The following is a 24,205-nucleotide window of genomic DNA, read 5'->3' as shown; positions in this document are numbered from 1 at the left end:
ATGTCGTAGACACATGAAACCAACATCAAAACGTTCGTCTCATTGAGACGCACAAAAAATATAGGAGGTATTTTTGCGTTGCTCCAACAGGAAACTGGCAATTTGCCCGCCAAAATAAGAGTTTTCAGAATTTTTAGCCTTTCTACAAACATTAACTTGTCAATAACCAAAAATGGTACAGGCATGAAAATTGCCTCACATCACAGACCAGACCCTGTTCTACAAAAGTTGTGGGGGAATTCGTTGTTTCTGGCCCGGTTTTCGAATGGCGAGCCCTCAAAGTCGCCGACCACGCAATGTTAACAGATGGGAGAAGAGCTTCTCTGAAGCAGTTGGGCCTCTAGACAAAAAAGTAAAAGTCGCACAGCTTTAAAAACGACATGGTTGGATTCCTCACAAAACGCTCTTCAAGAAAATCATATTTTTACACAGATTCGGTCAACATTCTGGCCTACAGGATGAGAAGTTTGTCCTTTGGGGAATTTGATCCTCCTGCACTTCTGTGATGATGTCACACACTGATTAGGGGTTCCACACAGCTGGTCACATGACTCAGCAGAGGAAACAATGACTCTCTCCTCCATTAAAGTGCTTATTAGACCCCCTGAACATGCTCAAAAACTCACCAAAATCAGTACACACATTTCAAGCATCAAACTCTTCAATATAATACCAAACATCCCATAATATTCCCTCTGTCCACATTCTGACACATTAAAACAGCCATAGCAGCCAGTAGGAATGTCCTAGAGAAATCAAACCAACATCAAAATGTTCATCTTATTGAGACGAACAAATTACTTGCTGACACCCTGACCTTTACCAGACAGGAAGTTTGCTATTTCTCTTCAGCATAGCAGAGGATACGTTGCCATGGTATCAACTGACTCCCTGACATCCCATAATATTCTCTCAGAGCCATTAGGCTCACTTCCACCTATGCACAGCAAAATAGCCCTAACTGGGGCTAGGAATGTCCTAGAGAGATGAAACCACCACCAAAATGTTCGTCTTATTCTGTTGGACACAGTGGGGCCAATACCATGATAGTAGGGCAAAACCGGCATGAGCCCCGAGGACCCGTCTAACGCTGCTTGCAGCTTTAATATTCTCTCAGAGCCATAAGGCTCACTTCCAGCCTACACACACCAAAACAGCCCTAACTGGGGCTAGGAATGTCGTAGACAGATGAAACCAACGTCGAAATGTTCGTCTTATTTTGTTGGAAACATTGGAGGGAAAACCGGCAGGAGCCCGAGGACCCGTCTAACGCTGCTTGCAGCTTTAATTTTTTTCTTATTATTCCACACCGTCAATGAACGCTAATTTGACCCCCTAAACATGCTCGAAAACTCACCAAAATCGGCACGCACATCAGGATCGCCAAAAAATTCGAGAAAATACCAAACATGACCCCTGACATCCCATAATACTCTCTAGAGAACCAAAAAACCTAAAAAAAAAATACACAAAAACACACAAAAACGGCCCTAGCCGCCACTAGGAATGTCGTAGAGAGATGAAACCAACACCAAAATTTTCAGCTCAATGAGACACAAAAATCATACGCTGCTACCCTGGACCTATCTCCAACAGGAAGCCGGCTATTTTGCCTTTCAAAATAAGAGTTTTCTGCATTTTTTCCCTTTCTGCAAAAATTTTCTCCTCTGAAACCAAAAATGGCACATGCTTGAAAATACCATCACATGACAGACTAGACCCTGCTCTCCAAAAGTTGTGAAGGAAGTTGTTGTTTCTGGCCCGGTTTTCGAATGGCGAGCCCTCAAAGCCGCCGACCGCTTTTGGCCGATTTAGGATTTCTCCATGTTAGCAGATGAGGAGAAAAGATTTCAGGTCAAAACACACATTCTACTAGTGCCGCATTTGGGCCTCTAGACAAAAAACTAAAAGTCATAGAGCTTTAAAAAATACATGGTTGGATTCCTGACAAAATTGTCTACAACCATATGATATTTTTACACAGATTAAGCCAACATTGTGACCTACAGGACAAGTAGTTCGGCCATTTCTCTAAAGTAAAAAATCCATTTCTAGAACGTTTCCAGCGCTTTTACAGCGTTTTTGTGACGCATTTGGGCTTCTAGAGAAAAAAGTAAAACTCGTACAGCTTTAAAAATGCAAAAAATGGATTCCTGACAAGCTCTTCTATCAAATATGATATTTTGACACAGATTGGGATAAAATTGTGGACTCTGTGAGGACTTCTTTACATTACATGCCTGATAAACTCTCAGTCTCCACTCTGTTTGGGGTTCTGTCACGCTAATTAGAACTCCAAGCATGCAGCAGGTGATGTCATTCAGCACAGCAGAGGATACGTTGCCATGGTATCAACTGACTCCCAGACATCCCATAATATTCTCTCAGAGCCATTAGGCTCACTTTCACCCTATGCACACCAAAACAGCCCTAACTGGGGCTAGGAATGTCGTAGAGAGATGAAACCAACGCCGAAATGTTCGTCTTATTTTGATGGACACATTGGAGGGAAAACCGGCAGGAGCCCGAGGACCCGTCTAACGCTGCTTGCAGCTTTAATTTTTTCTTATTATTATTCCGTCCGCGCTTTGAACGCTAATTAGACCCCCTAAACATGCTCAAAAACTCACAAAAATTGGCACGCACCTCACAATTACGAAAAATTTTCGTTTGATACCAAACATGACCCCCGACATCCCATAATAATCTCTCTAGAGCCTAAAAATCTCTAAAAACCACTCAAAAACACACAAAAATGGCTCTAGCTCGGTCCAGGAATGTGGTAGAGAGATGAAACCAACACCAAAACGTTCGTCTCATTGAGACGCACAAAAAATATAGGAGGTATTTTTGCGTAGCTCCAACAGGAAGCCAGCAATTTGCCCGCCAAAATAAGAGTTTTCTGAAATTTAAGCCTCTCTACAAAGATTAACTTGTCAATAACCAAAAATGGTACCGGCATGAAAATTGGCTCACATGACAGACCAGACCCTGTTCTACAAAAGTTGTGGGGGAATTCGTTGTTTCGGGCCCGGTTTTCGAATGGCGAGCCCTCAAAGTCGCCGACCACGCAATGTTAACAGATGGGAGAGGAGCTTCAGTGAAGCAGTTGGGCCTCTAGACAAAAAAGTAAAAGTCGCACAGCTTTAAAAATGACATGGTTGGATTCCTCACAAAACGCTCTTCAAGAAAATCATATTTTTACACAGATTAGGTCAACATTCTGGCCTACAGGATGAGAAGTTTGTCCTTTGGGGAATTTGATCCTCCTGCACTTCTGTGATGATGTCACACACTGATTAGTAGTTCCACACAGCTGGTCACATGACTCAGCAGAGGCAACAATGACTCTCTCCTCCATTAAAGTGCTTATTAGACCCCCTGAACATGCTCAAAAACTCACCAAAATCAGTACACACATTTCAAGCATCAAACTCTTCAATATAATACCAAACATCCCATAATATTCCCTCTGTCCACATTCTGACACATTAAAACAGCCATAGCAGCCAGTAGGAATGTCCTAGAGAGATCAAACCAACATCAAAATGTTCATCTTATTGAGACGAACAAATTACTTGCTGACACCCTGACCTTTCCCAGACAGGAAGTTGGCTATTTCTCTTCTGCATAGCAGAGGGATACGTTGCCATGGTATCAACTGACTCCCTGACATCCCATAATATTCTCTCAGAGCCATTAGGCTCACTTCCACCTATGCACAGCAAAATAGCCCTAACTGGGGATAGGAATGTCCTAGAGAGATGAAACCACCACCAAAATGTTCGTCTTATTCTGTTGGACACAGTGGGGCCAATACCATGATAGTAGGGCAAAACCGGCATGAGCCCCGAGGACCCGTCTAACGCTGCTTGCAGCTTTAATTAGGGTCCTCGGCCTGAGCAGAGGGCACCTTCTAGCAAGCTAGAAGGTGCCCTCCGCCGAAGGCGGAGGGCACTATTGTTTTTCGTCTGTTTCTTTTTTCTTATTATTATTCCACGCACCCCGAAAACGCAAATTAGACCCACTAAACATGCTCAAAAACTCACCAAAATTGGCACGCACCTCACAATTGCGAAAAATTGCGTAATGATACCAAACATGACCCCCGACATCCCATAATAATCTCCATAGAGCCAAAAAACCCAAAAAACACACTTCGACGGCCCTAGCTCAGGCCAGGTAGGTCATAGAGAGATGAAACCAACACCAAAACGTTCCTCTCATTGAGACGCACAAAAAATATAGGAGGTATTTTCGCGCAGCTCCAACAGGAAGCCGGCAATTTGCCCGCCAAAATAAGAGTTTTCTGAAATTTAAGCCTCTCTACAAAGATTAACTTGTCAATAACCAAAAATGGTACCGCCATGAAAATTGGCTCACATGACAGACCAGACTCTGTTCTACAAAAGTTGTGAAGGAAGTTGTTGTTTCTGGCCCGGTTTTCGAATGGCGAGCCCTCAAAGTCGCCGACCACGCAATGTTAACAGATGGGAGAGGAGCTTCAGTGAAGCAGTTGGGCCTCTAGACAAAAAAGTAAAAGTCGCACAGCTTTAAAAATGACATGGTTGGATTCCTCACAAAACGCTCTTCAAGAAAATCATATTTTTACACAGATTCGGTCAACATTCTGGCCTACAGGATGAGAAGTTTGTCCCCTTTGGGAATCTCATCCTCCTGCACTTCTGTGATGATGTCATTCACTGATTAGGGGTTCCACACAGCTGGTCACATGACTCAGCAGAGGCAACAATGACTCTCTCCTCCATTAAAGTGCTTATTAGACCCCCTGAACATGCTCAAAAACTCACCAAAATCAGCACACACATCTCAAGCATCAAACTCTTCAATATAATACCAAACATCCCATAATATTCCCTCTGTCCACATTCTGACACATTAAAACAGCCATAGCAGCCAGTAGGAATGTCCTAGAGAGATCAAACCAACATCAAAATGTTCATCTCATTGAGACGAACAAATTACTTGCCGACACCCTGACCTTTCCCAGACAGGAAGTTGGCTATTTCTCTTCAGCATAGCAGAGGGATACGTTGCCATGGTATCAACTGACTCCCTGACATCCCATAATATTCTCTCAGAACCACAAGGCTCACTTCCACCTATGCACAGCAAAATAGCCCTAACTGGGGATAGGAATGTCCTAGAGAGATGAAACCACCACCAAAATGTTCGTCTTATTCTGTTGGACACAGTGGGGCCAATACCATGATAGTAGGGCAAAACCGGCATGAGCCCCGAGGACCCGTCTAACGCTGCTTGCAGCTTTAATTAGGGTCCTCGGCCTGAGCAGAGGGCACCTTCTAGCAAGCTAGAAGGTGCCCTCCGCCGAAGGCGGAGGGCACTATTGTTTTTCGTCTGTTTCTTTTTTCTTATTATTATTCCACGCACCCCGAAAACGCAAATTAGACCCACTAAACATGCTCAAAAACTCACCAAAATTGGCACGCACCTCACAATTGCGAAAAATTGCGTAATGATACCAAACATGACCCCCGACATCCCATAATAATCTCCATAGAGCCAAAAAACCCAAAAAACACACTTCGACGGCCCTAGCTCAGGCCAGGTAGGTCATAGAGAGATGAAACCAACACCAAAACGTTCCTCTCATTGAGACGCACAAAAAATATAGGAGGTATTTTCGCGTAGCTCCAACAGGAAGCCGGCAATTTGCCCGCCAAAATAAGAGTTTTCTGAAATTTAAGCCTCTCTACAAAGATTAACTTGTCAATAACCAAAAATGGTACCGCCATGAAAATTGGCTCACATGACAGACCAGACTCTGTTCTACAAAAGTTGTGAAGGAAGTTGTTGTTTCTGGCCCGGTTTTCGAATGGCGAGCCCTCAAAGTCGCCGACAACGCAATGTTAACAGATGGGAGAGGAGCTTCAGTGAAGCAGTTGGGCCTCTAGACAAAAAAGTAAAAGTCGCACAGCTTTAAAAATGACATGGTTGGATTCCTCACAAAACGCTCTTCAAGAAAATCATATTTTTACACAGATTCGGTCAACATTCTGGCCTACAGGATGAGAAGTTTGTCCCCTTTGGGAATCTCATCCTCCTGCACTTCTGTGATGATGTCATTCACTGATTAGGGGTTCCACACAGCTGGTCACATGACTCAGCAGAGGCAACAATGACTCTCTCCTCCATTAAAGTGCTTATTAGACCCCCTGAACATGCTCAAAAACTCACCAAAATCAGCACACACATCTCAAGCATCAAACTCTTCAATATAATACCAAACATCCCATAATATTCCCTCTGTCCACATTCTGACACATTAAAACAGCCATAGCAGCCAGTAGGAATGTCCTAGAGAGATCAAACCAACATCAAAATGTTCATCTCATTAAGATGAACAAATTACTTGCCGACACCCTGACCTTTCCCAGACAGGAAGTTGGCTATTTCTCTTCAGCATAGCAGAGGATACGTTGCCATGGTATCAACTGACTCCCTGACATCCCATAATATTCTCTCAGAACCACAAGGCTCACTTCCACCTATGCACAGCAAAACAGCCCTAACTGGGGCTAGGAATGTCGTAGAGAGATGAAACCAACGCCAAAATGTTCGTCTTATTTTGATGGACACATTGGAGGGAAAACCGGCAAGAGCCCGAGGACCCGTCCAACGCTGCTTGCAGCTTTAATTATTATTATTATTATTATTCCACACGCGCTTTGAACGCTTATTAGGTCCACTTAACATATTCAAAAACTCACCAAAATTGGCACACACATTGTGACTGCCAAAAAATTTGATAAAATAAAAAAAGTTAAACCCGACATCCCATAATAATCCATCTAGAGCCAAAAAACCTCGAAAATCCACTCAAAACCACACAAAAATGGCTCTAGCTCGGGCCAGGAATGTCCGAGAGAGATGAAACCAACACCAAAACGTTCGTCTCATTGAGACGCACAACTTCGGGGGTGGTCTTTTTTCGCCTATCTCGCACAGGAAGCCGGCAATTTGCCCGCCAAAATAAGAGATTTCGGCATTTTTAGCCTTTCTGCCAAAATTTTCTCCTCTGGAACCAAAAATGGTACAGGCATGAAAATTGGCTCACATGACAGACCAGACCCTGTTCTACAAAAGTTGTGGAGGAAGTTGTTGTTTCTGGCCCGGTTTTCGAATGGCGAGCCCTCAAAGTCGCCGACAACGCAATGTTAACAGATTGGAGAGGAGCTTCGGTGAAGCAGTTGGGCCTCTATACAAAAAAGTAAAAGTGGCACAGCTTTAAAATTCACATGGTTTGATTCCTCACAAAACACTCTACAAGAAAATCATATTTTTACACAGATTAGGTCAACATTCTGGCCTACAGGATGAGAAGTTTGTCCCCTTTAGGAATCTCATCCTCCTGCACTTCTGTGATGATGTCACACACTGATTAGGAGCTCCACACAGCTGGTCACATGACTCAGCAGAGGCAACAATGACTCTCTCCTCCATTAAAGTGCTTATTAGACCCCCTGAACATGCTCAAAAACTCACCGAAATCGGCACACACATTTCAAGCATCAAACTCTTCAATATAATACCAAAAATCCCATACTATTCCCTCTGTCCACATTCTGACACATTAAAACAGCCATAGCAGCCAGTAGGAATGTCCTAGAGAGATCAAACCAACATCAAAATGTTCATCTCATTAAGATGAACAAATTACTTGCTGACACCCTGACCTTTCCCAGACAGGAAGTTGGCTATTTCTCTTCAGCATAGCAGAGGATATGTTGCCATGGTATCAACTGACTCCCTGACATCCCATAATATTCTCTCAGAGCCATTAGGCTCACTTCCACCTATGCACAGCAAAATAGCCCTAACTGGGGCTAGGAATGTCCTAGAGAGATGAAACCACCACCAAAATGTTTGTCTTATTCTGTTGGACACAGTGGGGCCAATACCATGATAGTAGGGCAAAACCGGCATGAGCCCCGAGGACCCGTCTAACGCTGCTTGCAGCTTTAATTTATAGCTGGTGTTTATACCACTCACAATCCTTATTGTTGTATTTTATTGTAACTAAAGTCTTTATGTATTTTTTTTTTATTTTATTCTTTTTTCTTTTTGTATTTTTCTACTGACTCCATCGATTTCTGCTGTTATCACAACAATTTTCCAGTTTGGGATCAATAAAGTAACTCTATTTTTTTCTATTCTATTCTATTTTAGAACTTTATTGGCTGAATGTTTAACGTCCCAATCAGGGAACAGTTGCAAGGAGGAAATTAAATATTCATGGATATTTTTTGGGTCAACGCTTGAATACCTATGAAACTTAATACCTCATAAAACAACAATTAAGACTTTTTAATACTTTTTAAGGCCCTTAATTTTCCCAAAATTGATTGATCAACTTTTAATACTTTTTAATACTTTTTAAGACCGTGCAGACACCCTGTGTATAAAACATGGACGCAGTCCCTCCGACGTCACCCGTCTGTTTCTGAAACGGAAAATGAAGCAAATCCGCAATTGCAGAGATATTGGAAGTGGAAAAGGCTTTGCGTACAGCTGTAGGACAGTGTGACCTGAGCTGTGCCTCTGATTGGGCAAGCTCGGGATCTTAATATCCTTAGATGTTTTTTGAACCAGGCTGTAAACAAGTTTATTTCTGCTATGAAAACGTATTTTTTTGGCTTGGAGTGTACGTGACTTTGAGTACTTCCAGAGTCAGCCTCAAGTGGACACTTGAGAAACAGCAGATTTTAGCACTTCAGCTCTGTCTCCTTTTCTTAGACCAGAGGTTGCCGCTTGGTCAAAACAACAACACGACACACACGGTGTCCCTCATTTTCCAAACGTACGTACACCCCAAAATGGATGTGCAAACGGAAACAATTAATAATATTGTGGCTTCGAAAAGTCAGACATTAATTAATCAAGGTATGAACAAAGGCTGTGTAAATTAAATGTTTAAACTCTGCTGTATTTTACTTTGTAACATCCACGCTGCTGAATCACTGCAGTGATTTCCTTGCGGGTGAGTTTTTTCTGATTCGCTCTACTTTTCCCACTGCCAAACAACCCATCATTTCCTCTCTACCTCTGTTGCTATAGCGTTGTCAGTTACCAGCATGGAGAAGTTCCCTTTTTCCCGTAATGTGTCCCTCCATGCCCTAAATCCCGTGGGTTGGGCAAGCTGAACCTTGAATATTTAAGGGCGTGCTATGTAAATTATGATTGTTTTCAGCTGCCACGTTTATCAACAACTGATCAGGCGTACGCCGCAATTGGCCCTGGTACGCACGTTTCATAAATCACATGTGAACGTTGCCGTAAACTGATTTTACACCCAAATCTGTGTCAATTCCCACGCAAGATTGATACATGAGGGCCAATTTCTCAGCCAGGGTTCAGGTGTTAACTGTTGTCTTTTAACCAACGTACAACAGCACTCTGTATCAGACGCTGTGTGACTGTGGTCAGCTAATGCTGGAACTAGCTACAGGTAACTTACTTAGAGTGTGGAAACCTCAGGTGGGTCCAGCTGGAGTCAGTTCACGCAGTCACAGAGCAGAGGGATTAGCATTAGCCAGTAAGTGTTTACATTAGCAATAATAAACTACTACTCAAATTTGGTGATTCCCAAACTGAGGTACCCCAAAATGATGTAGGAGGAATGTGAAAAATAAACTACTGTAACTTTTTACTTTTGTTTTTCTGATTTTTTTTTTATTTTATTTTTGTATGCTGGCCCTTAAAAACATGTCAGTTGTTACAGAAGTTAAAGCACAATATTGTTTGTGTATTGTGTATTAGTAAAGGCCTGAACTGCTGGCAGAGAGGCTGGAGGCTGGATTCCTGTGACATCTTGGAGAAGGAAATCTCTCTGTTATCATCCAAGGTTCTTATAGAAACAAGTGTTCAGTCAGACCCACTTCTCATTAAAGCTGTGGTGAGTTTGTACTTCATAGGTTCAGAATTGAAATGTCCTAGAAATGTAAATTTATTTTTTCAAAAGTAAACTGGTGTTTCTCACTGCAACAATAAATCTATTTTGTGAGAAATAACTCACTTTAGGAAATTTTATCTGTATGTTATGCTTGCTAAATGTGGGAAGTGGAGTTATAAGTGCGTGAGAGTAGGGGGTACATGGCTAGAGGTCGAATGTCTGAAGGGATACACGCTGTGAAAAGTTTCTCGGAAACCACAAAGTTGAGTAAAGATGTTCCCCTGAGGGTTTTTTTTTTGTATTTCGGGATGTTGAGTTTTATTTTAACACTTCTGGAAGTTCAACACACAGCGACAGTGCCCCCTTAGATGGCCTTGTAACAATAATAAAATGTCCTACAACATTCTTTAGTAACAGTTCAACACAAAAATGTGCTCTGGGTTAAATTGAATACATAATCCTGTTGGTAAAACATTTTAACTGGCACTCAATAAATTTGAGAATTGATTTTGAGTTTTTGTTGTTGGCTTCTAACCCATCTAGACCCAGTGCAACATTTAAGCATGTACCTTCAAAGCCAGATGACAAATATAAAAGTTTAACCCTTTAAGACCAGTGGCCTCTACTACGAAGCTGGATTTTCTCTAGTTCTTGAGGTAACTTCAGGTGTCACCCTGGATTTCCATCCTACAACACTGGTCCACTTCTTACCGGGGTAGATCACCTTGGTATGTTATGCTTAACAGCTAACCTGCTTTGGAGCCTGTTGAGTTCTGGATAAGAGATCGATGATTATGAAAGCGCTACCTTATGACCAATCAGTTCTCTTGGAAAATGGCCTGCCCATATGCTGAAGATCCTTTCAGTCCAATCCTAATGAAGTTGGTATACAGATTGTGTAGAGGAGGGGGTTAGGAGAGAAGTGACTCTAAAGCGGGGCCTCACGATCCTTCTGACTTTTTGGGTTTTAAGCAGGAGGTGTTAGAAAAGTTACTACTATTATTGTGAATGCCTCATTAAGTCAACCCAAGTAACAGAGAGAGATGCTGGATGTGAAAATCCTGCTCTATAGTACATGCCCCGAAAGCTATGTGAGGCCATTTCAGACGGTATCATTGTTTTTAAGACATGACATATGAAATGCACAGAGATTTGCTGATACACAAGGGGAAAAAAAGGATGTTCTAATAATATAAAAACTCTAGTTCTAAACAATAAAATGATTTCAATTTCACGCTTCTATCTGCCCCATAGGCTAAAACATAAAAGTTTAATGAACTTATTTCTCAGAAAACCTCCAGGTTTTGAGCGGTTGAGATTACTTCATGCTGAAGTTTTTAAGGGTGTTTTCACCATGTGCCATAGGTCTACATCTAACATGGATTAAACAAGCTCTGGGCTTGTTCCCAAGTACATTTCCACTTCTTCCTCTGCAAAGGCTCAGCTTTTTACCAAAAAAGTGAAGGCTGATAACATAAAGTGACCTTTGACCTTTTCTGTCAGAGCTCTCATCCTCTGGAACACCCTGAGAAGAACAGAGTGGCACACTATTTGTCCTCTTTTTAAATGTCCTTTTAAAAGCACATTTTTACCAGTGTGCTTTTACAGGAGATGTTATCAGAGCGTGGTGTTATAATCCTCAAAATGCTTCTTTTATTCTCTCTCAGGCTGTGGCACAACCAGGATCCTGTATCGTTAAATTTTACTTGTTTTGTTCTTTTATCTTCTGTTTTGTTTTTATTTGTCTGATGTTGTATTCCCTTTTATCTGTTGGTGGATTTTAGCCTTTTTATATTGTTTGGTTCTATTTCTGTTTTTTTTTTTTTTTTTGTGCTTTCAATCACATCCTCCTCACATTTCTCTTTGAGCTTTATTTCTGGTTTGTTAAGCACTTTGTTTCCCTGTTTTGAAAAAAAAAACATTTAAACACAGTATACTATTATTATAATGCTCAAGGAAGACTTTTTTTCATAAATTAAATCATTAATCACTCTATAATCTGAATGTGTGTGAGTTTATTAAACCTCTTATTCTTAAAGTGACTATTTGAAAAATGAAATCCAGCGAGAATGTGAGCTTTATTTTGGAAATTGCATCCTTTAGTTGTTTCCTTTCACAGATTCAACTGATGAATATACAATGTTGAATGAATGATTTTCAGACTGCACTGAACCAAGTGTTAAATATTCTAAGTTTCCAGGTAGCTTCAAGATCAGAGTTAATGTTAGTCTCTGGAAACTGTTAAAGAGTCTAACAGAGCTCCTCCTTATCCCCATCACTGAACAGCTGGTGACACGGGCGCTACTTTCCTCTCTACTTGGGTACCACTCACCAGTCTGCTTGAGTAAAGCTAGGGATGGGTGCTTTTCACATTTGAAACAATGCCATATCGAGGCCCAGTACCTGGTTATCAGTATTGGTACACAATGGTACCAATTTTTGGTTCTTCTGTATGTGTTTATGTGTATATAAAAATGAATTTGTTTGATAATAAAATCTCAATGTTTTTTTTTCATTTAACATATCTATTCTTCAATTTATGAAGCTGCAATGCTGTGTTAATGCTCACCATGGAAAATTGCCTTCTCTTCCACTCCACATCCTCATCCCTCACAGTCACAAAGCTGTCTTAAGATATCAAAACATGAAACCTTTTAGCCGCGTTTCCACCAAGCAGACTGGTTTGGTTCGTCTCGCATTTTGTGGCGTTTCCACTGACTTATCCCTGGACAGATCCCCAAATAACAAAGACGAGCCGTCCCACTTTTTAGGACCCTTTCGCATGGGTGCCAGACTGAACCGATCCGCTCTCAGAAGGTGGAGCTACAAAACTGCAGACCATTGATTGGTCGGTAGAATCGTCACTTACCCGTGACAGCGGCTGCATTTCTCCTGGTGTCACACAGTCTTCTCTTAAACAAGGCTTGATTGCGCTTTGTATCAAAGAGCTACATGCCAATCACAGAGAGGATGACATGCTGCATGTCTTCAATCTTTACTTTTTGTTTACTGTGTCGTGTTTTTCTTCTTCGTTGGATTTAATAGCGGGGTAAACTGTGTCGCACTGCTACGGCGTCACGCTATAATTTAACAGCTGCGGCTGTCAGCATCCGGCTTACACGCCGCCTACCATGAGAGGACACAGTTTGCTGTCGAAACACAAACGAGATCAGGCTTAACTGTACCAAACCGTACTGAACCAAACCGGACTGCTTGGTGGAAATGCAGCTTTTGACTTTACGTGAATCGGTACTACTGACAAAATTCGGTCAGTTCCTATAAAAGTACCTAATTTGGTATCCATCTCTAAGAAAAGAACAAACATTGCAATAATTGGTATTTGATGTAATGTAATGGTGCTTGTCAAAAACTAATGGGAACATGTACAAAATAACAATCTTCCACATCCAGGATGTGTTTAGTTTAGGGATGCACGATATTATCGGCACAATATCGGTATGGGCAGATAAAAGCTTAAAAACACGTTTATCGGTATCAGCAGATATACAAATTTCTGCTGATATGCACAGCTGATAAGGTGCTTTTCAGTTAGGATTGTTATTATTTTCCATCTGAAAAATAAGCTCCTTAAATAAAATGTAGCACTTCATTTATTTGCACTGCAGAGCTCTGTGTCTGTCACCAGGTTGTTACAGTAGCTCTAAAATAATCAAATGCAACTTGATTATGTTAAAAAATGCATTGTACATTTAAAGTTCATGTGATCTAAAGAAATTATTTTTCTCTATTACAATACTGAATGTCTTGAGTTTTAAAAAAAATAATACATTTCTTATTTATGGTAAAATCAAATGTTTTTTGTCTTGTTTTATGTGTTTCTTAAACAAATAAGACCGTCACAATAAGAGTAACATATAAATTCCAGTACAGGATAGACTTAGCTTTCTTTACAGTGAAAAAAACAAACAAACTTGTGATTATCGGTATCGGCCAAAAGGGGTTTCGATATATCGGCATATCGGATATCGGCAGAAATCCAATATCATGCATCCCTAGTTTAGTTTGTTTGTTAAATGTTGTTTGTTGTATTTTATGTATTTTTGATGCTATGTTTGTTCCATGCCTGTGACACACTGGCCTCCTCTTTGCCCCGCCTCGTGTCCAACAACAGCTGCCACAGGCTCCAGCTCCCCTTCGACCCCGAAAGGGAAAGGAGGTTAAGATAATGGATGAACTTTTGTTCTATGTGGAGCCCAGGAGGGGAAGCTGCTGCATTTGTGGCAGCTAAGTAAAGGAACAAACCTCTAAATAGCTTTCTGTTTAATCTATTAATAATCCTACATGTTTTCCCATTTGGATTTTTAGCAAATCTGATTTTGACGACAGAAAAAGCTTGTGTTTGGACTGTTTACGCCACATTAAAAATGCTGCTCCATGCTCTCTGAAGAGGAAATGAGCCAGTGTTATTTATACACAGTTTTTTTTCGTTGGCATTTTTAATAAAGACGATTGTTTTTTGTTCCCCCAATATTTTGTCTCTTTCATAAATAAGGACTGGAAAAGAGTTGGAAATTACAGTCTGCACACAGCGGTAAACATTCGGCGCTGGCTGCTCCAGACAGCGTGAAAAACATCCCGTATATTCAATCAGAATTTTATACCCAGGAAAACGAGGGGAAGGGAAATACACTGAAAACAGCAGCGTTTTAAACTCTTTTTTTTCTCTCTGTACTTAATAAGACTCGGAAGTGGCTGCAATGAAATGTCATTATCTTTTCTTCTGCGTAGGATCCCTGAACTGTGCAAACATGCAAAAACCCCTCTTTCCCTCTGATGAGTCATTAACCAGAGGGTCATTTCGCCCCGTGTGCCTGCCCACCACCAGCCTGTCTCTATATGACGACCTCGCTAAGACTCAAGGCTGCAGCGCTGTGACAAATCAACGTGTGGGTTTGTCTGTGTCCTGGTCCCACCTCCAGCTCCTGCTCTCTCTGCAGGGCAAACTGCTTAAACGACTTGACGATGATCCCGGCGTTGGAGCAGTCGTAGACGAAGATGGACGGGCTCCCCATCCATGTCTGCAGGTCGTAGATGGACAGCGGGATGTACTGAGTGTAGTTCTGCAAAAAGAATAAAAACAAGAAAGACAGATCAAAAGGAGGGAAGGAAGCTCTGTGGTTTGTTAATCCTGAACTCTTACTTTGTCTTCATGTTTGAGTATTTCCTCAGACTCATCATTTGTTTGAATAAATCTGACAAAAGAGTTGAAGGAATCAGAGTAGGGGAGAACAGAAGCAGTTCGAAGAAGGAAACAGAGTAAGTGTCAGAAAATCGTGGATGACGGATGCAGAAAGAAGAAATGAGAAACAAATCTAATAACTTCAGAGATATGAAAGGTGTTATAATCCTGTACTTATTGGAAATATTTTAGCTCCACACCCTTTCTCAAACATTGCCTCAGCAACAAATGCACAGTCATCTCCTGTTTCAGCAGCCAGTTTTATTTTACAGGAAAAGGAATGAGGAGGAGAAGTGACTGGTGCAGGAAGAGGAAGGAGAGTTGAGGAGGAGAGGACATAAGGCCCGAGGGTGTAGTAAGGACATGGAGCTAACAGCTAAGCTTAGACAGGAGCTGTGCATCATTGTGAGTGGGTGCTCACTTATAGGACGAGAGGATGAACAACTGGAGACTTTTACGTCCAATTTGCAAGTTACCAAGTCTCAATGCGTACAGGTAAGCCATAAGAAACTCTTTTATGTCTGACTTCCAACAATCGTTACACCAGGGAGTCCATATCAACACTGCAATTCCATAAGTGTCCACTTGAGGCTTGATCCAAAATGATGTCGATCCCCTCAATAAAGATGGTGAGAGAACTTCCAGGATAAAAACCTCAGTTTCCTATTGGCACCACCACCAATTTGTTTTAGGGAAATGAGTGGAGGGCGGATCTTCTTTTTAACACTACTTTTCTTTGTTCAAAAGAACTTCCCAGGATACACAGCAACAAGGTAATGTATTCATTTATTTATTGTCTGAAATGAGCGAATCAAACTTTGTAAACTCAGTTTGTAGTTTAGTGTCCAGAAGGTGAGGGGACTATCTGTTTAATGTTCCTCACAGCCCGCTGCTCTGAGACGTGTCTGTAACGTGTAACACTGATGAATCTTTGTTATGTCCTACTAGTGCTTATCTACCAACTAGAGGTGTGAAAAAATATTGATACTGCATCATATCACGATACTTTGACCAGTGATAAAATATCAGTATTTCAACTCTTAATATTGACATTATGTTAAAATAAAAATCCATTTTTCACGTGAGTTGGAAGTACAATACGTCTTCCGCTCCTCCACTGCAGTAGATTGCTAAAGAGCTACTCCTATGTATGCTGCCCTTAAACTTGATAATAAATATAATCTGAAAGTAAATTCAAAATATTTTATTCCTAAACTTAATGATGTGGGTTCTGATGCCGTAAACATTAATGTTATCTCTCTAGTCTTGGGTCAGTTAGTTTAAAATCATTTTAAGTTTATTTTTTCACGGTGCAGTAGACTGATAAAATAATGATCATAGTCATGTTTTGTACATATTAGATTTTTTATGAGTAACAATGGTTACACCAAGTGACATTTACCAGTTTCACCAAGTGACCATGTCTTTCACACAATAATTTCTTTGCAACATTAATTTAAAATCACTTTGGCACATGACTGAAGAAGCTCAGTCCTGGACCCTGTGGAGGTGGAGGCTGGCTGAACTGGAGAATGATGGACAAGCTGTCATCTATTTTCTTATGGACCTTTTTAAAAAAAAAGGTCCATAAGAAAATACTCTTACTTCTGTTTGTTGATTGTTGCTGTGACTTCAATTTCGTTGTACTTGTTACAATGACAAACTTCTATTCAATTCTATTGTGCTCTATTTATGTTTTCAAGTTAAAGCTATGGTCTATGATCTGAAATCCAGTTTGGCTGATGAGACACATTTGAAAAACGCAGCCTCACTCACCCCTCCCCTCTGTGTTCCAAGATCCCACCCCCCAGCTCGTATCGCCCTTCTTCTCCTCCTAACAACACGCCCCCTCCGACAGAGCAAGAAGCCGGCCGGCAGAAAATGTAGGAAACAAGACAGTCATCCTCCTTGTAACACACAGTGGTAGCTTTTTCAATCAGCTAGCTGACGTGAGAGGGGTAGTGGGGAAGGACGAGGTGGGACCATGGGCAGGATGGTGCGGAGCAGGGGAGACAGGGGATTGGATGGACTCACGGACCAATCCGAAACCGGTTTATATAGGTCAACTAGTATGTAGCTTTGCAGCGGATATACTGAATGGATTTTTTACGTTCTTTTTGGTCTTTATATTGTGTAGATTAGACCATAGGACCATAACAGCCCTATAAACGGTGTTATTAAGATGTACAAAGCTTCCAAATCATAGACCATATCTTAAAGTGTATGTGTGAAACCAGGATTCAAATTATGGGGGAACTAGGGGGGCTCCGCTTCCCTGAAAGCATCACCTTACATATTCAGGAGGAGCTCTGAAATTTTTGGATTTGTATTGTGCCTGTTTCTGAACTGAGATAGAATTGATTTTTAATGAACCTCGCTTGATATCAGAGCTTGTTTCAGCACCACGGACAGAGCTGTTTGTTGTGTGTGACGTTAGAGTAAACTGCAGCACCTGAGTGGAGGTAACGTTTGCACTGGTGAATTAACTCACCTCATACCTTTGTGGGGAATTCTACCAGCTGTTTAGGTCTTTCCTGCTGCTTATATGAGGGGCAATCTAGAGATTTTGAGAGCCAGGAAGCTGCCACTGCCACATTGATCTGACCAGTTGACATGATACAGTTCAATATGTTGCAGAGGGATGTCCTGTTGTATTTTTATTGCTTTAAAACTGACAGTCCATAGAGAGATCTCCTCTCCGTGCCGCATGTTTTTAAAGGACTTGACTTATCACACTGTGATTCGTAGTTGCTGTGAATTTAAGTGACTCATGAATTTAACAGAAAAAATCCATGACACTTTTTGGATTACTGCTATGCTGCCTATATGAGATTTTTAATACAGTATTAGGCAATTGCTGTAGTTATCGTGGATTTTTTTTTCTCTGTAAACCTGTTATTGGCCACATATGGGCAATAAAATATGTGTACACATGTGAGTTAAAAAGTTGTGGTGCACATGGTAAAATATAGGGCTCCCCCAAAGGCCACTGTGTAATTCGAACCCTGTGTGAAACACTGCATCTGACTTTCTTTATTTCAAACACAATAAAAGAGAGAAGTTGTTTACCTTGCTCTGATTTTTTCCTTGACTATTTCATAATTGCTTTCCTGGTGCATTAACAAAACCAGTGACCCCTTGCATTTGACAAAAGGAGAAACTCATGTATCTGGCATGTAAATGTGGGAATTTTTGTATTTCATTATTATCCTACCTTTTCTCACCCTACCTTATTAAAGACCCAGATTTCTCCGTTGACAGTGGGCCGCGGTACCCCGTGACCATTGTAGTGAAAGAGAACTCGCTCCTCTTTGGCGTTGCGTCTCAATGACGTGCACAGCTTCTTCACCTCGTCCACCGTGGGGTCCAGACTCTGTTTGTAGCGTGCCTGAAAAACAGTGAGAAAGGCAGAAGGGTGAGTTGTTTTCCATCTTAACATCATCCTTTAGTCACTCCCCTGCAGTAAAGAGAGGAGCTGCTCAATGAAAACAACACCACACATCATCCTGCCTATAAATCCATACAGGGGCTCTGAGGAGGCCAAGCACAGAAAACATGATCATCGTGTGAAACGACAACACCCTGTGGCACTGTCAACATTTAGAGAAGCGCTTCATCAGGAAAATACAATGAGGGAGAAAGAGATGCATGTAGAAATACATAAACATACAAGACAAGAAGACTATTGTGGTGAATCAGTCTGCTTTGTTTTCATCTTGTGTGTACCACAAGGTCAGAGCCACTTACTGAGATAAACTAGATGTACTGCTCTTGTTTTGACAGCATGTAGAGAAGCATTGTTCCCTGAGAACAGGAATAGCTTTGGCTAAGTGTGTCATGGTCATCACTCTAACAGAAAATAAATTGGATTTTAAGTTCACATCACTTATGTTTTTTGGAGCTGAGCTGTGAAGTTTGACATTATTTGTTCATGTCCCGATAAAAAAAAAGTCGGACATGTCGCTCTGACCTTTATGCAGCAGTGGGAAGAAAGAAGTTCAAAATTAGAAACTAAGATTAGAAAAAGAAGAGAGAAGTGAGTGTTTGACAAATGGAGACACTTCACACAGATGTGAAGACACATTAGAAGTGTGAAGAAGACAGAACAGAGCCAACGAACTCCTAAAAAATAAGACACAACTGCAGAGCTTGGTTTCCTCTTCTCTGAGTGTTATTTATAATTTTGACCTTTGGTGAAAGGTTGTTTGCTACAGCTTGAGTTTTGTTATCTTTTGAGTTGTTGTTCTCATTAGTTTTTAGTGTTCTGTTTCTTTACGTGTAAGCTCACAACAGTACTGAGTTTTAATTATGAACTCATTACCTCCACAAGTTAGAACAGAGCTGTGTGATCTATTTATAAATAATTTAGACCCCAGGCTGTAGACGTTGCCTCAAAGATGATATTAACTTTAAGTTCATCTTAGTTACAGAACAGAGCTGATAACACCTCTCAGTGATAGCAGTTCACAGGAACGTGAAGTTTGCTTCAGTATCAGGTTAACATCATCATTACAGCGTGAGCTAACACTAATAAAAGAGAGAAGCTCATTTCTTAAAGATGACATATCAAGCTTGTTTCTCCTTTTCACTATGCCAGACCAGGATGCCTGTAAAGCATTTCTGCCCTCAGTACAAGTCATTTAGTTCCTTCATTGCCCCACAATAGCGTTCTCAATATCCTCAGTTTAGGCCATTCTGAAGATCTCGTTGAAACGCTCCGTTTGGAGAATGACCTCCAGTAACCTCGCAACGTCACAGTCCTTTGTGCTCTGATTGGTCAGTTCTATCAGAGGGGCGGAGGGGGTAGAGCCAGGAAGCGGTTTTTGCAGCATGGCAGTATTTACAAAATGGCCACATTGGATGGAGCAGACCGAGCAAGTTTGCTGTTTGCCAAAACTTCACCGTAAGGCATTGATAGCACTAATAAAATGGCAGAGTGTAGGATACGTCCTTTTGTATTGGACCCCGAGTCAGACCCGGACGGTTCTGCAGCTCAGGAGGAAGAAAATCCACCTGGACACAGATCATCTCAGGACGCTTCAGTGTGGTGAGTCAAACCGGTACCGTAACATGTAGAGTTTATACGTGGAAATATAGGCAGACTTCACCAATAAACTATTTCTATAACAGGGCTACATCCTGCTCCTTCACTTTTCTCTGTCTGTTTTATCCATCATGCTGAAAGTGTAGTCTAAAGATCGCCTCTACCGTCAGTTCGTCACGATGTTATTACCGCAGCATTATTGTGGTCCAGGTTCACAGTGCATGTCAGAACAAGCATGCAAATATCACAGTCTCACAAGTATTACGATGTCTGCTAAAACTACAGTGTTTTAACTGCTAATTCACCATGTAAAGCCAAGCTGCTCAGCAGAGCAGAGTCCCTGCATCCAGCACTCAGTCAGTCTGCTCTTGGTGGGTGTATCCCTCGGTGGTGGTTGTGTGACTAACTGACATCACAAAGGAGGAGCTGCTTTATCAGATTACTCCAATAAAAAGAAAGGATCCTCGTGTCGTCACGACAATCGAAATCTCGCGGCCAACTGGCAATGACCTATTTTCAGAGGCATCAAATCTCGTTCTAGGATATCAGGAAAAAATACAATTTCTCATTTTTTGAAAATTCAGGGGGTGAAAGGTCTTGTTTTCAAATTTATTATATTATGTAAGTATTAAATCAGGGATCAGCAGGATATGTCCCCTTTGAAGGCTTCTTCCCTTGGTCACTGTCTTTACAGTGTAAGGCAAGGGTCTGCAACCTGTGGCTCTGGAGCCGCATACAAGTCTCTGACTCCTTTGCAGTGGCTCCTTGTAATTTTAAAGAAATATGACTGAAATAATCTTTTTTTTTTTTTTTTTTTTCTTACAGAGGGTACTGATGATTAAAGACAATGAAATAAGATTAAATCATGCATTAGCATTTAGTTTAACAAAATATGGGTCACATCTTGCAATATAGCCACCATTCTAGCTCTCCTCCTACTATTCATGTAACTGCCGATATGCCAACTTATCATACATGCTTGGTATGTGGCAAAACATAGGCAAACAACAATAAATGATGAGTTGAGTAGTATTGTTAATATGTGTTATCAAATTCAAGTATTCCTTTAAAATTGCTTGAACTTTGGCTAAATTTTTGAAATTTCAATTTAAAAAAAAAAAAAGTATTTGATTTTCTTTAAAATTTTGCTTTTTTTTCCAAAGTTTTTAAAAGTTGTAATTTATTGAAAGTTTTGTAAATTTTTTAAATTTTTTAAATTTATCAAAAACTTCTTGAAATGTTTGCAAATCTATAAATAATTTAAAAAACTCAATGACATCAGAAAAACTTTTCATTGAGATTAATTATTCCGTTTTTTTTTCCTATGAATAGAATTTTTTACACTTCACAGTCTTCGTTGTGAAGATAAAGTAGATCAGATTTTCCTGGATGACCTTAATCCAGGTAAGCTGAGGCAAAATGGCTCCTATGAAAGTAAAGGTTGCAGACCCCTGGTCTAAGGCAACATCATCCTGAAGATAGCAACTAAACTCAGCAGAAAGACATGTTTGTTGTGGCAGGGTATCAGTGTTCTCCCAAGGGGCAGGGTGTGTCAAAAGAGTTGCACAAAGATACTAGGAGCTGGAAATATCCTGAACCTGGACATGACCATGAGCGAGGGTCTGAAGGTTTTGTCTGAGAAATGGCAGCTTTGCCTTTAGGCTTCAGTCCCTCTTCAGCACTACAGTCCAGCATAACCAATGCTGTGGACATAAAACCAATTAATAACCTTTTTAGTTTTTTGGTTTTTTTTCCTTTTTCTCTTTTGGCACCTTGCTTTTTGCACCTGAATAGACAGAGTTCAGTGGTGAGCAAAGGGTCATGACCAAGAGTCAAACCATGAAACTCTGTACTGAGGACTGCAGCGTCACATGAGGATGAGCTAAGACAGAGATGGAGAAGCAATATCTGATTTCCAAGGTGACCCTAAATGCAGCATAATCAAGGCATGAAACCAAGCAGGAAAAAAGAAGAACAACTGTCATGCTGACCCCCTCAAAACATTGATTTCCAAGATGTCTTTTTCAAAGGCTAAAGGAAAGGTTGATGTCAGGTACAGAGTGTTTCAGGAGAGTATTTCACAGAGAGAGCTATAGCGAGCATCCTGAGGGGTAAGGTGAAAACACACGCTAATATGAGTGATGGCACGAAAGATACGGTTCTTAAGCCACCTGACACAGTCCCAGTGTGGGAATATTTTGTTTTTTTATCAGAATGAACAAAGTGTGAGCTCATGAACACCAGCTGATATGTCCCATTTGTTTGAAAATAGTGGCGACGAAGAAGAAGAAGGGGAGGTGCAGCGGAGCCTTGTTCTTTGACAATCCGCTCTTACTGAGGCTTTTGGTCGGCAAAGTAAATAGAAATAAAAGCGCCAAATGGTGGGCGCTCAAAGACAGATTCATTGCCAAAGAAATGCAGCCCTTCAATACGGTTAAAAGCCAGAAATGTTAAAAATGTTTGACAGACAGTACGGATTGACTGGGAAAAAGTACATGTTACAAACAATTCAGGAACTGTATAAACTCCCTTTCATTTAGGCTATAGTTTTTATTGTTGTTGTTTTTTTTTTTGAGTTTCGTTTTTTCTTTAGAGACAGGGTCTTTGTTTTATTGTTTTTGATTAGTATTAATTATTTTCATTGACATGTATTTTTTTCTAAAAGAGAGTCCATTTCATTTTCATTGTATTTTTTTCTCTTTCTTGTTTGTTAAATTTATTATATTTTTTGTTTAATTTATTTTATTCAAAAGATCCTGACCCTTAATTACAGTTCAATACTCTTAAGAAATTAAAGTTTCTTACTTTTGATATGCTGTACTCACTTTATTATCCCATTTATCGTAACTACATCAATGAAAAAAATTGAAAAAAAATCAAAATAATATTGACAATAATATTGTTTATCGGCAATAATATTTTGGAAAATTATCGTCTAGCAAAATTTGTTATCGTGACAGACCTAAGTATCACCTGTCTCTTATGCAAAGAGAAAGTTCCCATCTTAAGGGGTATAAGCTCACACGGCATTATTCAACTGAACATGAGGAGCAGGATGCAAAGTACCAGGGAGATGAGTGGACACAAAATATAGTCCAGGAAGTAAGAAAGGAGCCATCTTTAAGACATAATGAGGATTTCAACTGTCACTTCCCTTTTGTTTTTTGTTTTTTTTGTGAAACACCTGAAGTGGCCCCTCGTGACGAGATGCTCAGCGGTCCACAGGAAAATTAAGTTTGAGACCCGCAGCTTAGACAGTGAGCCAACTGGTACATCAACCACCAATACATTGCTGTGATGTCACTGGAGGAGTCCACCTCACTTTGCTTTGCAACATGTTTCCCCAAGATGGGCACCAGACACCCACCAGCTCCGAGGAAAAACCCGGTCTTTTCCAGGCGAGGTAGCTCCCTTCTGAACATTCAAAGAGCTCTCTTTTAAAAACCAAAGTTAAAAGATAAATTCACTTCAAAGTGAAATCGCTTCCTTTTGAAAAGTGAGAAATTTCCTGCAGGGAGAGAGATCTTTTGAGCATCCTATTCTGGACTCCTAAAAATAAGAAGTGAATCACTGATTAAATGACTAAGGAGATGGCAGACCTGATAAAGAGGTTTTATTTGTAATGATCCAACAGCTTATTGAACAAAGAAGCGGTTCGGAAAACATGTTTAACCTTTAAAAAAGCTGTGAAACATCGACCAACAATGACTTCAGCTGGAAAAGGCACACGTCAAAGAACACTCAAAGCTGTTTTCACTGGCTGCTGTGAATCAGAGACCAAACATTTAATGCTACTGCTACATGTGTGTGTGGGTGAATGAGGAAGTTTACAAAGGGTTTACGTTTAAATAACGAAATGTGGAAACAAGCTTCCACTAAAGAAAAGGTGTAAAATAGTTTATGTTTTACAAATCAGGTTGAGCTGTGTCTTTAAGAGTAGAGGTTCAAGCTCTCACAGCAGATATCTCACACATAAACAAAGTGAAACACAGATCACTGAGCTTGAGCTGCTGCTACTGTTGTTTTA

General features: G+C 40.6%; 1 protein-coding gene across 3 annotated transcripts in view; it reads right to left on the bottom strand.

The window, feature by feature from the left end:
• rptor (regulatory associated protein of MTOR, complex 1) overlaps nucleotides 1-24,205 on the bottom strand; it is a 347,202-nt gene that overhangs the window by 215,048 nt on the left and 107,949 nt on the right. For all 3 annotated transcript variants that reach the window (XM_074690536.1, XM_074690552.1, XM_074690545.1), the window contains exons 5-6: nucleotides 18,364-18,522; nucleotides 14,869-15,015 (exon numbers count right to left, since the gene is read on the bottom strand). In XM_074690536.1, the coding sequence (XP_074546637.1) occupies nucleotides 14,869-15,015; nucleotides 18,364-18,522 (306 nt within the window). The remainder of the gene's footprint in view (nucleotides 1-14,868; nucleotides 15,016-18,363; nucleotides 18,523-24,205) is intronic.

Source organism: Halichoeres trimaculatus, unplaced genomic scaffold (assembly GCF_033239565.1).
Source record: "Halichoeres trimaculatus isolate MK-OKI-2021-1 unplaced genomic scaffold, fHalTri1.1 fHalTri1_scaffold_2, whole genome shotgun sequence".
NCBI classification, from domain to species: Eukaryota; Metazoa; Chordata; class Actinopteri; order Labriformes; family Labridae; genus Halichoeres; species Halichoeres trimaculatus.
This window is presented reverse-complemented; position numbering and strand designations above follow the sequence as displayed.